At 39.7% G+C, this 17,949-nt stretch overlaps 1 protein-coding gene across 3 annotated transcripts in view; it reads right to left on the bottom strand.

The window, feature by feature from the left end:
- Positions 1–1,214: 1,214 nt before the first annotated feature.
- LNX2 (ligand of numb-protein X 2) overlaps positions 1,215–17,949 on the bottom strand; it is an 82,552-nt gene continuing 65,817 nt past the window's right edge. For all 3 annotated transcript variants that reach the window (XM_053672833.1, XM_053672832.1, XM_053672831.1), the window contains 5 exons: positions 14,345–14,485; positions 10,785–10,962; positions 7,883–8,114; positions 6,035–6,193; positions 1,215–4,216 (listed from right to left, as the gene is read on the bottom strand). In XM_053672833.1, the coding sequence (XP_053528808.1) occupies positions 4,081–4,216; positions 6,035–6,193; positions 7,883–8,114; positions 10,785–10,962; positions 14,345–14,485 (846 nt within the window). In that variant the 3' untranslated portion in view covers positions 1,215–4,080. The remainder of the gene's footprint in view (positions 4,217–6,034; positions 6,194–7,882; positions 8,115–10,784; positions 10,963–14,344; positions 14,486–17,949) is intronic.

Below are 17,949 nucleotides of genomic sequence, written 5' to 3'. Positions count from 1 at the left end.
TTTTTTAAACCTTAAAAAGGTTTTATTAAACCTCTTTTTCTCTTAAAGGTTTAATAAAACCTTTAAGAAAAAAAAAATGCTTGCCCTAAGAGGTAGTAAAGATTTCCCACTGCCTGAGCCAAGTCGGCCCCTATGGACACAGGAGGGCAGGGGTGGGAGGGGCGTGGGTGGTGGTTCAGATCTGAGACAAGGAGGGTGGAAGGTACAGTTAAAGAACAGGCAGGGGTCACGCCAGGAGCCTTTTATGCCATACCAAGCCCTTTGACCTCCTCTCGCACGGCGGAGAAGCTCTGACAAATTTTCAATAGTGCAAGGATATGATGAGAGTGATGCTCAAAGTCAGTGTTTAGAAAAGTTACTCTGATAAGTTTAGACCGGAAAATGGGAGAGAAAGTCGGCCAGTGTCTGAGGATACAGTGTTAGTTGGAGGAACTAAGATGAGGTACCTGAAAGCAATAGGATATGCAGACTGTGCACTGAGGGAGCTACAGCCTTAGGGCTTCAGTGGTATCCAAAACTGCCAATACAGCGGTAGTGATTAGGTAGGTGTCAGAGCCATTAAGACATATGAAGGGAGGCCCCCTAAAATAAAACTTATTTATAAAAAATTGTGTACTTATTCTTACATGTTTAAACTTCAGTCACCTTCAAAGTGCTCTCCATTTGACGCAGTACACCTATAGAGACGTTTTCTCCACTGCTCAAAGCAGTTTTTGAATTCATCTATTTTGATGTCTTTTAGTGCTTTGGCTGTTTTTTTATTCACCTCTTTTATATAAACAAAACATTTCCCTTGAGGACTTTTGTTCACCTGGGGAAACAAAAAAAAAGTTGCTCAGGGCGAGACTGGGTGAATGGTAAGGGTGGGGCACGAGGTCATACTGTTTTTGGTCAAAAACTGCTGAACATTCATTCACTCACTCAGTGCTTGGAAATCACCCATCATGAAATGGGCAAATGTGTTGAAAGAAAAAAAATTCACTGAAGCCAAACACAGCCTCCCACAACAATGCCAGCTGGTGCACTGATACAGATATACTCCTAGGACACTTGTCTAGCAAGGGCCCTGCCCTCCAGAAGATAATCCTGGTTTCTTGCACAACCGTGAGGGCTGGCTGAAGTTCCATCACCAGGAGGATAACTCTCTCGAAAGGAAAGTGGAAGTGGAGGTAAGAGCGAGCTGAGATGGGCCCACGTTCAGGCTACACTTCCAAATGCGGGCCGTGTGAGAGGCGCAGAGGGCGGGCACCGTGGGAAGTGGCAGAGGGTGCAAGTGTGTGCACGGGGGGCAGCATGCAGGTGTGGGCCGGGGTGCTGGGGGCTCGATGGGACTACAGAGTTGTCTGGAACCAGACTAGGAGTCAGACACAGTGGTCTTGCTTTGAACTCAATTTACGAAAAAGCCAGGGACAACTTTCTTTCTTTTAATTAAATAATTTCTTAATGAAGGGAATGATCAAAGTTCCAGAAGAGGAGCCACGTCAGGACCGCCTGGCTGGTCAGTGTGGTGCCAGGGAACAGGCGAGGAGAGCGCAGCGGCTGCCGTGCGACAGAAAGGCTGGGAGGGCCGCACGCCCCTCGGTCTCCTGGTAACCATGTTTTAAAAAGTAAAAACTGATGGGTGAAATGAACTTTAATAATATAGGTTGTATAGTTCAATATACCCAAGGTATTTTTTATTTCAACATAAGTAACTGGTCGCATTTTAGGGAGGTATGCGGTCGCCACATGCCTGGAGGCTCTGCACAGGCAAAACGTGCAGGAGTCAGCGGGGGTCACGTGTATTCTGCCTCCGCGAAAGAGGCCTGGAAGGTGGACGAGTGACCCTGAGATTTCAAGCTGGGGGTATTGTAATGATGACAGTGGCGCCACGAACAAAAACAAACATCACACACTGAGTCAACATCTACTGTTCAAGAAAAGATACAATGTTGCTATTATGGAACCGATGACTTTTATTTCCATGAAGAAAGATTATCACACCATTATTTAAACTTAACTGAAAAAATCCTGAAATAATTTAAACTGAAGGCACAGAACAAATTGAAATATTTAACTACTTATAAGCTTCAAATGACAAAATTCAAATTCAAATGTTTCAACAGTAACAATAAACTATAGACACATTTCCATCACCAAATATCATTCTGACCAAAAGCTATATAGTCTTTTGTAATAAAACCAAATTAGCTTAAGCTGATTTCAAGATTTCCATGATAAAAATACTGAATAATATTGAAAAAAGTTTCTTCTTTCAAAATACTTATTATATCATTGGATTCAATAAAAGTATTTTATATATAACAAAGTAGCAGTTTGGATATTTGTTGATGGATGACTACTCCCCAAGGAATGACACATTCTTACAAAATGTTTAAAAAAATAGCAAAGTGGGTTACAAAATTCTACTTGGAGAGCATGAAAAAAAAACTTGTTTGGTGTCAGGGCATCGAAACACTTCAATATCAAATTGCTTCCAAAGCCAATCACGACGCGACAGTAATGTACTGCACGGGGCATTCCACTGCCTCGGTCATCTGTAGGCTACAGTGTGGCGAAGGGGTGGAAAAAGCTGGCAACAACTATTGACAACAACATCTCTTAGTTATTCAAAAGAGATGTATTTTAAAAAATCATTATAAAACTAACTGGAATAATCAGTGACATGCTAGAATACAATGAGCCCCAGCAACGCAGCTGCTGAGTTAGAAACGAAGTCGCCGCGCTGCAGAACACAAAGCGGTGTTCGGAAACTTGTTCTCCAACCATCGACCACGATGCCATGTGTGACAAAGGTCACTTGTAAATTAGCTCAGATTCTGAACTCGGTTTCTAATGACACTTTTTTCAAGTATGCATAATATTAATACGGTAGGAACATTTTCCTCTTATTCACTCCTTTATGTGTTCAAAAGACAATCATACTGAATAAAGGACAAACAAAATGGGCTGGTCACAGTTTTCAAAAACATCTCAAAAATGAAATAGCCTAATGACCAAAAACTGATTGAAAGATATTCACATCTAAAACTTACTATTTCAGATTAAAAAAACACAGAGCTTTTTCTTAAAACAATTAAGTTCATAAGTAAAGAAATAATGTGGAAAAATGAGTTCCTACAACACTCAGGAATCTAAGCAGAATAAGATAAAAAAGGTGTAGCTTCTCTCTACTTAGCTGTGATATATATGTACTGAAAAGCAATATGGTTTTAGCTTTATCATCTAATTTAATTGCATAAATCACCGAAACATTTCCAGCTAAGTTTGCTGATTCAAGGATAATACAAACTCTAGAAAATTATTCTCAGCAAAAACTGCTTCAAACTTTTCCTATATAAAACATTCCTTTGGAAGGGAATCTTTAATGCTTTTGGACTGTTCAAGTAAATGCAGCTTTTAACCATCTCCAGCAGTAAACTATAATTATCTCCCAAATTCCCATTGCTGGGTAAAATTATCTTTCATTCTCTACTATTCTAATAATGGTATGTTATTTTTTATAAATCTCTTTTGTGGTGTTAAACTTGTATTTTCAACATCTATGAACACTGAGAGACTGAAGAAATAAACTGGAAAAATCACTTTGCAAGCAGCCTGAAGTTGTGAAATGTTGGCACCTACGAACAATGGGAGACAGTTACCACCTGCATTTAGAACGTATCCATTCGCAGCACTGGTGTATCAGCAAGAGCAAATGCTACTGCTAGTCTCTTCACCAACACTGGCCTTGGGCACGTGTAACTCCTCTGTGACTCAGTCAGCGAAAATAAAGAGGCACCAAAAGTCCTCTAATCTAGCCGGCTGGATCACAGTTTGGGCAGACTTCATTGTCGTTGGTCACATTTTGAAAATATGAACTCACAGGATTAGTGGAAGACTGTTTCCAAGCTGAATGAAATGTGGCTCACTTGGAAAACCACTTAAATAACAACGGAAGGACAATGTTAGTGGTTATGGGCCCTGTAAATACCAGCTTTGTCAGTGGCTCTGAACAACTGGAAACATAATAAAACTAAAGAGTTTTCTTTCCAAAACCTATGAAAAGAAAGATGTTTAACTCAGAATTAATTTCAAAATCTACACCAGGCTGCCAGGCCAGCAAATAACGGTCAGAGTGACTTTGTTCCTCTGCTCCTTCAACATGGGAACGAGTGCAGAATGGCTCATGCCCACTGTTGACAGGCCATTCACGGCCACGATCATATCTCCGCATCTAGAAAAAGACAGAAACAGAAAAAGAAACACTGTCATGATTTTCGTAGTATTAAAACCAACACCCTGAGATTTGTTTAGCAGGAAAATCCCAGTTTCACTGAATGTTAACCGCCAATGACTAAGGTGTACTATCTACTCTGAGACACATCTGGAGTGATCTTTTAATCCTGAATGGGTTTTCCATGGCCAATCAAAGACAAGCCTGCACCACCCTCTGCTGTAGCTGGCGGGTGATTTCAAGGACAAGAAGGTAACTTTCATATAAGAATAAACACAATATAACTAGGTGAATAAATCTTTTATGATGTTTTATTTTTAGTTTGTAATGTGAATATGCTATTTTATTGTTAGCTATCTCAATTTCCCTTTGGAAGTAGGTGTAATGCAAATTACGAACTAATTAACCAAGACCCAAACTGGTTACTTTAGCTAAGACAATGGTTAATTCATTTTCTCCTACTCTTTCCTCATAAAATAATGCTTTTTCCATTTTATAAAATAATCTGATAAAGGGCTGATCTGGAGCACACCAACTCTGATAGACTTTTCACAATATTATTTTGATGTCACTTGCTGTTCGCAAACACCGTAAATTCTCCAGCTGTACAGCATTTGATGTCACCATTTACTTTTTGACAACTGGTTCCTTCACCAAACACTAGGCACTAAAAACTTACAACCACCCACATCCTCTCTTGATACAATATCTTATTCTTCTTGCAGCACCTGAGCTTTGGAAAAAAAAAAGTGGCTGCATGTCGACCGAGCACGTCCGTTCTGCCCGGTGGTGACAACAGGCAGAGGGGTTCATGGGAAGGGTCCGGAGCCAGGCAGTCCTGGGTTTGAACTGCAGTCAGCCACGTTCAGCCATTTGATTGTGGGCAAGTTTCTTAACGCTTCTAAGCCTTAGTTACCATATTTATAAACCAGGACTAAACAACACTGTTTAAAAACACCTCAGAGGGTTAAGGGGGTGCAGTAACACATACAATCAATCACAAGCACTGGTACTGTGCCAGGCACACTGCCAACTACCAAACATTTGTTCGTCAAATATTTATTGAGCCCTGGCTGGGCGGCTCAATTCACTGGAGTTTCATCCCATATACCAAAAGGCTGTGAGTTCAAATACCCATCGGGGGGTGCATGAAAGGCAACTGATGTTTGTCAATCGATGTTTCTCTCTCTCTTTCTCTCTCTCAAATCGATAAAGCATATCCTCAGGTGAGGATTTTAGAAAGAAAAATGTTTATTGGGACTTTAGTACATATGCAAGGCACTATTCTGGCTGCCAGGGATATAACAATAAATGTAACAAAATCCCTTCCCCGTCGCCGAGTGGAGCTTGCATAAACACAGCGTTCGGCAGACCTCAGCGCTGTGGAGAAGGACAAAGCAGAGCCATCCAGTGACAGGACCGGTCCTGAGTGGGCCGTGGGGCAAGGCTGCTCCACACTAGTTGCCCCAAAGTGTGTGCGGGGCAGCGACTGATGCAGCTGCACCACAAGATGAGTGAAAAACGGAGCCACGAGTGGCCAGACGGTTTCGGCAGTGCTCCAGTCTGCATTTGAGCTGGAAGATTTTTTTTCTGCAGAGGGCCAGGCGGCAAACATATGTTTTAGGCTTTGCAATCACACGGTCTCTGTCACAGACTCAGCTCTGCCACTGAGGCTCAGGAGCAGTTGCAAGACAACACGTAATGAGCGAGTGTGGCCATGTTCCAGTAAAACTCCAAGTACAAGAACAGACAGCTGCATTTGGAGCTGGCCCCTGGCCTGGGCCATGTCTATCACATCAGCAATACAACAAGACTCACTTTAATCTTCCGTCATAATAAGCAGGTGTTCCCAAGACAATGGTTTTAATGAAGAAAGGCTGATTGGTGTGGTTCTCTTCATATCCACCAACAATGCTGAAGCCCCAACTTCCCAAGTTGCTCCGTCGTAAAACTATATCATGGCAGCTGTGAAGGGAACTGCAACCGAACACAAACATCGGGCAACAATTCACTTTTGTTAGAGCTGCTACACCACGTCATACTACCACCGACAGAAAAGGGAAAGGGCTCCTTCATTTCCTTCTGAAGGCACTGTTTAGCCCACCCACTTTCCAACACAGATGCAGTCCTTGAACACACACACACACACACACACACACACACACACACACACACAGAGGATTTAAATAAACTGGGTCATGAGTTACACCTCAGAAATTGTGTGAGATGGTTCTGAGCCTGTACTGTCAACAGGTTCTCTGATCTAATGCCCATTTGTATCTCCAAAATCTGCCTCCACTGAGAGGCGGTGGTGCGGGGTCCAGTCCCACTGCCTTTAGCACTCGGGTGAAAGAGATGAGCAGCGAAGCAGATACCCCCAAATGTAAGATCCCTCTTTTTAATCTACACAAGGAATTAAAAGTTGTGTCTTTTTCCTCCTTCACTTAAAATGCTTTCACTTTAATAGTGACTCTAACTGACAAAATAGGAAAATCAATCCAGGAAATAGTAACAAAAAAATCTATTTCAGTTTTGCTGCACAGAATAAACAGATATGAAGTAGTTAAAACATCTTGTCATAAAAAAAAAAATCCCTACAAGGTCCCCATACACAGCATCCCCACAGGTCCCTGAGACATGAATTCCACTACAATTTTAGGCCTCTTTTTTTTTTTAAACCAAGAAGATAAGTCAGCAAGCTAGATTATGAACAAATAATCTAATAATCCAATTGGATAATCCAACACTATGGAATAATCCAATGACATCCTTGCTTCTTTGTTGTTCTTTCTGTGAAAGTGCTTTATAAGCCATAGAGCACTATACAAATTCTAGTTATTCCAAATTTATTCCAAATAAAGCTAGATAGCCCAGAAACTGGCACATTTTTATTCTTTATTTTTATTTTAAATGAGTAATTTTCATACTTTGTTAAGAGTCAACATGTTTCATCATCGTTCAGGTTTAGGATTCTTTTATATGCTAAGACTCTAAATTTAAACTGATCTGAAAACAAAGACGGTGACGTGCAGTCCTCCCACCTCAATATCAAACTGTGCAATAAGCCCCTGGAGGCCCAGGTGCTTTCGGGACCAGACTCCGTGCTCCCAATGCCTTGGCCGGTCAGTCGCAAAGCAGTGAATTCTTCACAACTGTGGTCAGCAGCAGCCACTCTCAAAACCAATGACTGGACTTAAGATTCTTATGCCCAATAAAAACTGAGTTTACACCCTGCTATTTTAGGAGAGTTAAAAGGATTAGGAACATAGGGCTTTTAGAAAAATTTCTGGGATGGGACAAGGCCTGCATGGGAGGGCTGAGCGTGGGTCAGAGCGAACGCCCACAAGGGCAGCTTTCCTGACCAGGAGATGGAGAGTCCATCTCGTTCGTGGCTGCCCACTTACCAGCCTTAACATAAATTGGACAGATGGCTTCATACATTTTTATAAAGTTATGTCTTTTAGCTTAGTTCTTATTATTAAATTTATTTTTAAAACATAAGCGCCTAAGAAAAATGACCATTCTCTTTTGTAACTTGATTTGATGTTGCTACTTTTTTCTAACCAAAGCCTTCTTTCCCCCCTAAGTGAGTGAATTTACTGGGTTCCACACTGACAGAGGTTGTCATTATGGTTATTCCGTAACACACAGAAAAGCTGTCAGTACCTTGGAAGCCCAAGCCACATGACCCAGGATGGGGACCAGCTGGCATCATACTCGTTTTCACTGAACGTGCTTGGTTGCTCGTCCGTGGCCTGCGTGGCCTCCTCAACAACTTGCACCTCAAGTGCTTTAAGCGCAACAGTGGGGGATGCAGCACTGGCTTTCAGCATAGCAACAGCCTCACTGTGACTTAAACTGGTCAGATCAATGCCATTGATATTCAGTAATATATCACCTGTTGAAAGGACGAGACAAAAAAAATACGGTGAGCTACCAAGTGATTATTCTCCTGCAAATTCTCCTACTGGTAAACTAATCAACAAAAGCTGGTTTCAGTGTCTCAGATGAGATAACATAAAGGACCATTTTTTACTTCTTTGTGGTTTTTTATAACACTGAAAAAAATCTAATTCATAAAAAACACTCCACAACAATTTAAAAATTTATAATAATTTCATAGCATATAGAAAGAAGGGTGGCTTGAGGCACCGCGACTCACCCAGAAGTCCACACCCTGAGCCCTGGCGCGTCCCTGGGTTAGCTGGGTACAGGCCCTGGCCCGTGCATTTCTCTTCTCTGAGATTCCCTGATTTCTGCTGTTCTTCCCAACTCAGAAATTACTTGATACTTTGCATTTAGAAATAAATATTTATATTCTCTTTTAGGTTATATTTATACAGTCTTATACATAGAGACAGCCCTACACAGTTTACTCAGTGCAAACATGCTGCAACATGTAAAGAGAGGATGTCTTGGGCCCACACAGACGAAACTTGTGGTCTGAATATTTGTCTTGCTTGAGAAAGAAAAAAGTGTTTGTTCCTCTGTCAGGCAATATAACAAAAAGGCAGTGAGGACTAAAGAAAAGGTCGGGGAGGGAAGGACTCCTCCTCTGGGAGGCACGCTTTGTACCCAGACAGAGTCCTGAAAATCCTCCTCTCCTTAAACATCATTTATTTTTCAGATTGTTAAAGTAAAGCATATGCTCATGGTAGAAAATTTAGAAAACATAGTAAATAACAAGAAGGAAATAAAATTGCTCCCAACTCTATTACTGGACAAATAACTTTAAAAAACAGCAGCCTTATTAAGATATTATTCATATAACATTCAATTCATTCATTTAAAGTTACAGTTTTATGGTTTTTAGTATAGTCACAGAGTTGTACAACCACTGCACATCATTTTAAGATGAACCCAGAACACACGCACCAGTCAGCAGTCACTTCCCTTCTACCAGCCCTAAGTAATTGCTACTCTATGTTCTCTCTGTACACCTGCCCATTCTGGGAAGTTCACATAAATGGAGCCAACACGTGGTCTTTTGTGACTGACTGGCTTTTTTCCATGGGCATAATGTTTTCAAGGTCCACCTAGATTGTAGCCTGCGCCAACACTTCATTCCTTTTTACAGCCAAATAATATCCCATCATTTTACCACACTGTATTAATCCACTCACTAGCTAGACATTTGGGTTGTTTCCACTTTTTGGCTATTACAGAAAACACTGCTATGAAAGTTCACATACAAGTTTATGTGCCGTCACATTTTCATTACTTCAGGAACAGAACTATTAGATCACACAGTAACACTAGGTTTCACTTTTTTGAGGAACTGCTAAACTGTTTTCCAAAACAAGTGTACCATTTTACATTTCTGCTGGCAGTGTAAGAAGGTTCCAATTTCTGCATCCTTGCCGATGTTTGTTTCTGCCTGCCTTTTTTATTATATTCTCCCTTGCAAGTGTGAAGTGGCTTCGATATGCATTTCCCTAATAACCAATGACAATGAGTTTCTTTTCCTATGATCATGGCCATTTGTATATCTCCTTTGGAGAAACGCCTATTCGGATCCTTTGCCCATTTTTCAATTGGGCTATTTACCTTTTTATTTGTTGAGTTGTAAGCGTTCTTCATGTACTCTAGATACAAGTCCTTCATCAGACACATGATTAACAAATATTTTCTCCCATTCCTTTTGCTTTCTTGGTGGTATGTGTCTTTCATCAAATTTGTAATTCTGATGAAATCCAGTTTATCTGTTTTGTTGCTGCTTGCATTTTTGGTGTCAAGTCTAAGTCCAAGGTCATGAATATTTACACTTATGTTTTTCTCTGAACATTGCAGATCTTACATTTAGGTCTGAGACCCATAGTCAGTTAATTCTTACATGTGAGGCAGGAATCCAACCTTGCTCTAAAAAAATAGCTTTTAAGACTGCCTTTCTACGTGAACAAACCAAGTGTATGCAGAATGCTGTCCTTACCACTCCCACAATACAAATTATAGAGTATTGATGCACAGCATAAACTTGTAAATGCACCACTAATCCCTAAAACTACCACTTTTTTTTTAACTTTCGTTTTTTAAAGATTCAAGTTATTTATTTTTAGAGAGAGGGTAATGGAAGGAGAAAGAGAGGGAGAGAAACACTAGTGTGTGGTTGCCTCTCCTGCATCCCCACTGGGGAGCCAGCCCGCAACCCAAACATGTACCCCAAGAGGAAGCGAACCAGTGACCCTGTGGTTCGCAGGCTGGCACTCAATCCACTAAGCCACTCCAGCCAGAGCCCCACTACCTTTTAAAGTTTGTGGTCTGCCCCACTTCCTCTGTGAGCCCCTCCTACTTTATTTTGAGTCACGTTTGTATTTTGGACCTGGTCCTAGGCTGCCACAACATGGGCAACAGAAATCTCTTAAGAGTCTTTTCCAATGTAAAATAATCCAACACTTTGAATAACTTAGAAAACGCTAAGCTTCAGCATTAGGCATTTTTCTAACCTTATAAAGAGGCTTTTTGTCTACTTACACAAAGGACATTTGAAAGGAAAAAAAAGTCATGTCCATACGTACGAGGCTGAATTCAGGGAGAAGATGCGGCGAAGCTGTTGCAGAGCCTGTCTTACCTCTCTTGATCCTGCCGTCGCGTGCGAGGCAGCCATGAGGCGGCACGCTGGTCACAAAGATGGGCAGCTCGCCACTCTTACTGCCTCTGCCCCCAGCAACGGTCATTCCGAGGGACTCGTGCGGCTCCTTCTTTACAGTGATGTGTTTTTCCTGGCACGTAACACACTGGGTAAGATCCTAATTCATGAGAGAAAAAATTCATTGAATATATTCACTGGAATAAATAATATACAGCAAAGAGGACAGTTTAAACTAATGTAAAAACTTGTGTGGCCACTGCAAGTCATTTTATTTATCACTTACTATAGAACTGAAAGTAATACACAATCCCTCATAAGTACAAAAACTACAACGATCACTGCGCGTCACCATGTCAAACTTAGGACTAGCATATTTTTCTATGAGTATTTAGTTATGAAACTGAAGCAACTCAGGACTGTTGACACGTGCAGGTTAAAGTAAAATAGGCACATCATTTGTGCAGTTACCTAAACTCCAACATATGGTCAAGTCTATAAAAGTAATGCATTTGAGTTTTAAGATTCTAAAGATGAGCCAATTAACTTTTCTTCCATCTTTCTCCCATATTCTTTGAAAGAAAAATCGACAGATTAGTACAAAAGTAAAATGTTTTTGCCAACTGCAGAAACAAGCTACAGATTATCTTCTGATTCTTACTGATGAGGATTATCAGAATAATCTGTCATGAAGCAGCTGCAAATCCACCTTCAAAACCTTATGAAAAGCTAAAAGGATATGAAATAACCAAATTTTTAAAGAAGTTTCTGACAGGGAAATAAATTTCCAACAAACTACATCCTTAAGGTAAAGCTATTTTTAGTGACATTTGTTATTGCTCCTTATTACTGTGATACTCCTGGAAGAAAAGACCAATACATCACTCATATTTCTGAATTAGAATCCAATACAAAACAAGGAATACATATGCAATATTAATATTAAGATAACAATAGCTAACCTTTACTGAGGGTTTACTATGTGCAAAGCTAATGACTCTACACGCATGATTTCACTTCTGTCTCCCACTGTCCCCCTTTATAGACAGGGAAATCACCTCAGAAAAATCATGGAAGTTGCCCCAAATCATACAAGTGACTGCACTGGAATTTGAACTGATGTGAGTTTTACAAATATACATATTAATATAGGGTTTGTATGTGTTCATGTAGTATGATGCACTATGTATGTCTATGGTTTATACACACCCAAACCACCATCCCGCTAAATGTTGACAGTGCAAGGTAAGGCCTCGAAGGTTTCTAACACTTACCAGCTATAAGAGAATGTTAGAAATAATGAAATAATTATATTAATGTTATTAACAATGCTAACAATGGAAATATATGAATTATATTTCCAGAATTGTAACATTTCCTTTAGCAACATAAAGTCAGAGTTGACATGCACAGTCCTGTTACCCAGGTCCTGGAATTCTAGGCCAGGTGCCCCCCACTGGTCCTGGAATCCCTGCAGTCCTGAAATTTTATCAAGCGAACTGTCTGTGGTACATAGCACAGCATTCCTGGAGAATGTTATGACCTAGTAGAACACTTGTAAATGTCTTAGGTGGTCTCCTATATTGAAGTATCAAATCTGTTAGTATGCTCCAAAATTGGGCAAAACCATTTCATTATGAAGACAAGTCATGTGAACTCAGCCTTGAGTGCATTTACTGAAGCATTTCCACTCTCAGGTGTCTCACCATTTAAGGGTGGTGCTTTTATTCCTGAGAGCTGGCATGAATGCATCATTTTCCTCAGAACCAAACCTAACTTCAGGGATCACACCCAGTGAGCTTCAAGGAACCGCCTCAGGATTCAGCACCGTTTGAACGTCTGTCTGAGCAGCTACTAAGAAGCTTAGTAGCAGACTGAGGTATACTTTACTTTTAATGATTATAGTCACATGAACATGTTGTTTTGGTGAACTTTATGTTTGCTTCCCTAAGAGACTTTTATTTTTCCAAATCAGGATTTTACATAACAAGAGGAAGAGTAAATAGCCAAATTAACACTTAAAGTACTTTAATGTGGCTATTCTACCTAACTAGGTTTGCAGAGTACCTAGACTAAGAATAAATTCAACATTGCTATTTAAAACACCATCGCATAAAATTAAAGAGAAGAAAAATTAGCAGAGTTAAAAGAGAAAAATATATGTACCCCAAACAAAATGAAGTAAGCAGTTATCTATATGAATGTTGAAATGATTAAGTAGAGTTTTTAAAACTGTCCCATGCCTTAAAACTATGTCAGACATTTATATCTCAAATTATTGTAGAATTCAATGACAGAAAAGATTCAATAGTCAACTTATGGCTTATACTATCTATTCTTTGGAATATATATCTTATAAAGCAAGGAGAAGCTATATGAAACAACTCCTATCAAAAATTTCTATTCAAAACACAGATTCCTTTATCATAGTCTCCATTATGAATGCAAAATTATAGGTTTCCTTCATACATTTTGGTTTTTATTCAGAAATGAGAACAAAGTCTGTGGTTGTACTTTCACGTGAAGTATTAACTAAACCAAAGGCCAGTGAGTGACAAGTCTGTGCTGAAGCTCAGAAAACCAGAGAAGTCCGACGGCCCCCAGAGACTCCGGTCTTTAAGGAATGCTTTCCTAGGGCGCCTGTGACACTGCACAGGCAATTACTTTCTCAAATACCGAACTTAACATTAAAAAGCCATCTTGGCACATAGGGAATTTCTATGGTTTTTAAGCAGACTAACAGATAAGTTTTTGTTTGGTAACACAATTTAATTTTACTTAAGGAAAGTGACTGTCTTTGGAAGCTCACAGTAGCTTCTATGTTCAAATGGTTGGATGAATATCCTCGTTGAAAAAATCCTGGCCTACCAGAAACTTAAGTGAAGGATCAAATGAAGAACATAATATCAAAAACGCAGTAAAGTACCTCCCTTTTTTGCTTTCTGCAACTAAAGTTAGAGTATCAAAATTCTCAGTACAGATAAACATGTCTTAGGAATATTACACCAGTGAATATTAAAGAAGCTGTAAAAATGCTCAACATATTTTAAATAATTCCCATATAAACTATAACATAAAAAGAAATGTACTATACTAGTACCTACCAAAATGTATGATTCATAGGTTTAATAATCCCATATCTAATTCTGTTGTTGTAGGCAGCCTGTTCAATTGCTGAGTATAGACCTGTCCATCACTGTCTTCATTTTGCTTTTTTGGTCAGATAACTGTTACATTAAATGAGCAACCAAAACAAAGCCCACTCTCGAGCAGGACTACACACACAGAAAATTTCTTGTGGAAGATCAAACACTTCTTGTCAATCGCCTGGCTGAGGGACTCTCCTCAGAACCCGTCCCCACTGTCTGAGGACCTGAAACGACAGTTACTCTCCAAGGCAGCAAACATCCACATTTCACATCCTCAACACCCATGCTCACCTTCTCCAACAGAATAACGGCCCTCGTTTAAATTTTACCAGCTTGTAACAATGATCCTTGGAGGGCAGAGAGATTACAACACACACACACAGAACACCTCACCTTATGTGAGCTGGGCCTGCTGTAATATAGCGCCTGTGCCTGGTGCTGGCTGCTGCTCGGAACTCCGGCTTCTCGGACAGCGTTACCCGGCTGGGCCTTCCCTGGTCTAGCAATCGTTAGATTCACCCTCTCCCCACTAGCCTGGAGAAAACACAGACATTACCACCTGTCGTTAGTGACACTTCTCACTGTAAAAATTATAGGCAGTATAATTTCCAATGCACTATCGTTACAGCAGAGCCTCGGCTGGGTAGTGACTGCAAATACCTGGTGGTGAGAGGAAGAGGGTTTGTCTAATGGGTTAAATATGTGAAAACTTCTGCAGTTGAGTATCACACACATACAGCCCTTAGACAAGCCCCACCTGCAAAATAACCAAGCAAAGCAGTACAACTGCCTGTGTTCTCATCTCCCCTTATTTTCTTGATTTTTAAAAAATACTTCCCTTTCAATATCAGCCTTGGCATTGAGAGGGAGATGGCAAAGGAAAGAACATAGAAAGGAAGAACTGATTTGAAACTTGATTAAAATCCCTTGTAACTTTTGAAATCAATGTCATGGTGGCTACTTTGGAAGTAATAATCAACAAAACAACACACAGCTTTGTTTCTGCTTGAACAGATCTGAGGACAAAACAGGACATCAGCTTAGACCAGGGTGTCCAACTCATTTTCACCAGGGGCCACATCAGCCAGTTGTCTTCAATGGGCCAAATGTCATTTTAGGACTGTATAAATGTAACTACTCCTTAACGAGGGGCAGGGAGCTTGGCGCTGCTGCTGGGCAGACACAAAGGTGCTGGGCCAGATGAAACAAGGTGGAGGGCTGGATTCTGCCCCCAGGGCTTGTGTTTGCCACCTGTGGCTTAAACAGTCCTGAAAAGGATTATAGAGATCCTGTATGACAACCTATGTACGTCTTATTACACATATACACACTGTATTACATGTGACACAGCCATCCACATGTCCTTAAGTATTACCGTACTTACTTTAGAGGCTCATGACTATTGTTTTAAATTTAAAGGTCCATTATCTATATATTTATATTTTAAACACAGATTCATATCTAGTATATATTTTAAATGTTACTTAATATTTATTTAAAATTATGTTATCTTTGCATTTAATGTATAGGCCTAATTTATTTAATGCTGATTCTTGATCATGACCACAATTCCCAATTTTATTATTATTATTCCTATGGAAAAATATAATAGCCTACCTTCAAGGAATTATGGCAGAAAGAGGGGAACTCCCCCATAACTATAGTCAATAAGTTAAGAAATAAAGTCAAAAGTTAATAAATAAGTATATAGCCAATAAGTTAAGAAATATAGTCAAAAGTTAAGAAATTACTCTATTTTTAGTTCTTAAATTAGAAAATAAGTGATAAGTAACTTTAGGGTCTCAATGAAAATCACTTTCCTATTGAAGCATTTTATTAAACTAAATAGTTTCAGACAGGTTCTTTAGAATAACTGAAAGACAGTCAGCATGGCCAGATATCCAAAGCAGAGTGTAAGGACTTGATCTAAAGGATAAATAACAAAACAGAACAGTTAGAATCCTGATATTTACAGTACAGATTATTTAGATCACACAATGTGAAGTGGTGAGATGCTCCCCTGTCTGACTTCCTTTCAATGAATAGGATTATTTTCATTCAGCTTAATACCTCATAACTACCAAACACTTTATAATCAGTATTTCAACTTCACTGGAAAACCCGTTTACACAAACTTTAAACGAAAATAAATCACTGATCTTCCTAGATTGCTTAAAAGACAAAATTCTTTGCACATCATGGAAGTGGGCATTTAGGCTTCAAATGCTGAACAAACATTTGCATTTAAACTACCTTTATTATTATTATTTTTAATCTGTATTTTTTAAATTGTTGTTCCAGTATAGTTGTCTCCAATTCCTGCTCCCATACTCCTCGCAGTCCAGCCATCCCCACCTCCCACCCTCGATCCTACCCCCCTTTGGCTTTGTCCATGTGTCCTTTATACATGTTCCTGAAAACCCTTCCCACTTCCCCACCCCATTACCCTCTCCCACCTTCCCTCTGGTTACTGTCAGTTTGTTCTTAATTATAATGTCTCTTGGTTATATTTTGCTTGCTTATTTGTTTTGTTGATTAGGTTCCACTTACAGGTGAGATCACCTAAGTGCCCATCAGTAAATGAATGGATCAAAAAACGACGGTACATTCACACAGCGGAATACTACACAGCAGAAAGAAAGAAGGAGCTCTTACTGTTTTGCAACAGCATGGATGGAAGTGGAGAGCATTATGCTAAGTGAACTGAGCCAGGCGGTGAAAGATCAACTAAATTTAAATAGGCTGTACATCTCATACTCCAGGGTTTCAAACACAGCAAGAGCTGGGTTGAAGACAAGATTTTTTAAAATGCAGGATGCCTAAATGACAACACCCATAATTCATAAATAAGTAGCATGCCTTGTTGCTGGGAGGATAAATTGGTATGATATTTCTGAAGGGAAGTTAAGCAAAATGTCTTAAACTTGAAAATGAAATGTAAGTTACAGAACACAACATGCCAATTACACAGCTATTAAAAATCATGATGTGTGTCGCCCTGGCTGGTGTAGCTCAGTGGACTGAGCATGGGCCTACAAATTGAAGAGTCACCAGTTCAATTCCCAGTCAAGGCACATGCCAAAAAAAAAAAAAGAAGGAAAAATCATGATGTAAATCTACACTTATTGTCATGATAAGTCCACAACATACTGCTGACATAAAGAAAAAGCTGAAGCCCTGGCTGGTGTAGCTCAGTGGATTGAATGTGGGCTGTAAACCAAAAGGTCAAGGTTCAATTCCCAGTCAGGATACATGCCTGGGTTGCAAGCCAGGTCCCCAGTGGGGGACTTTCCAGAGGCAACCACACATTGATGCTTCTCTCTCTCCTTCTCCCTCCCTTGTCCTCTCTCTATAAATAAATAAAATAAAAATAAATAAATAAATAAATATCACAGTGGAAGTGTCTTCTCTGGACAGCAGCTGGAGGGTATCCACAGATGAAGGTCCAAATGCCGCCTCTGCTTTCAAGAAATTTCAAGGCATACAATTTCTTAAAATCTCAAGTCTATGAACTAAGACCAATAAATGAATCTCCTCTCAATGCAAAATGACTCTGTGTTTCTGTAAGAGTACATCAAACCAAAAAGTTAAAAAAAAGAGCAAGTTAAAGAGGATTGAGACTTGGGTTTTCTTATAGTCTTAAATTTTCATTGTCATTTGATTCTATGTAGTATGCACAATTTTAGTGACTATCAGCTTACTTAATTCCTTATGCTCAAATATATTAATGCTTGATTTCCTTTGCAGTGTTTTCTTGTGCTTTAAAAAAAAGACATTTTGTCTTCCACCTTGGTCTCTGTAGGCGGAACCCACATGGGGTTGAATTCCATGGCAGGTTACAGAACCTGAAATCTTCTTTGGATGGTTTCAAATTTATCTATTTCAATGTTCTTATGACAACATGGTTTTCTATAATAATAACTATCCTTACCTTCTCCACAGGGATACAGTCAGGAGAAGTGTTATGTGTTTGAAATGCTTTAAATTCCTTAAAATAA

The sequence above is a fragment of the Artibeus jamaicensis genome, unplaced genomic scaffold, assembly GCF_021234435.1.
Source record: "Artibeus jamaicensis isolate MK-2021 breed Jamaican fruit bat unplaced genomic scaffold, CSHL_Jam_final contig_793, whole genome shotgun sequence".
In the NCBI taxonomy this organism is placed as follows: domain Eukaryota; kingdom Metazoa; phylum Chordata; class Mammalia; order Chiroptera; family Phyllostomidae; genus Artibeus; species Artibeus jamaicensis.
This window is presented reverse-complemented; position numbering and strand designations above follow the sequence as displayed.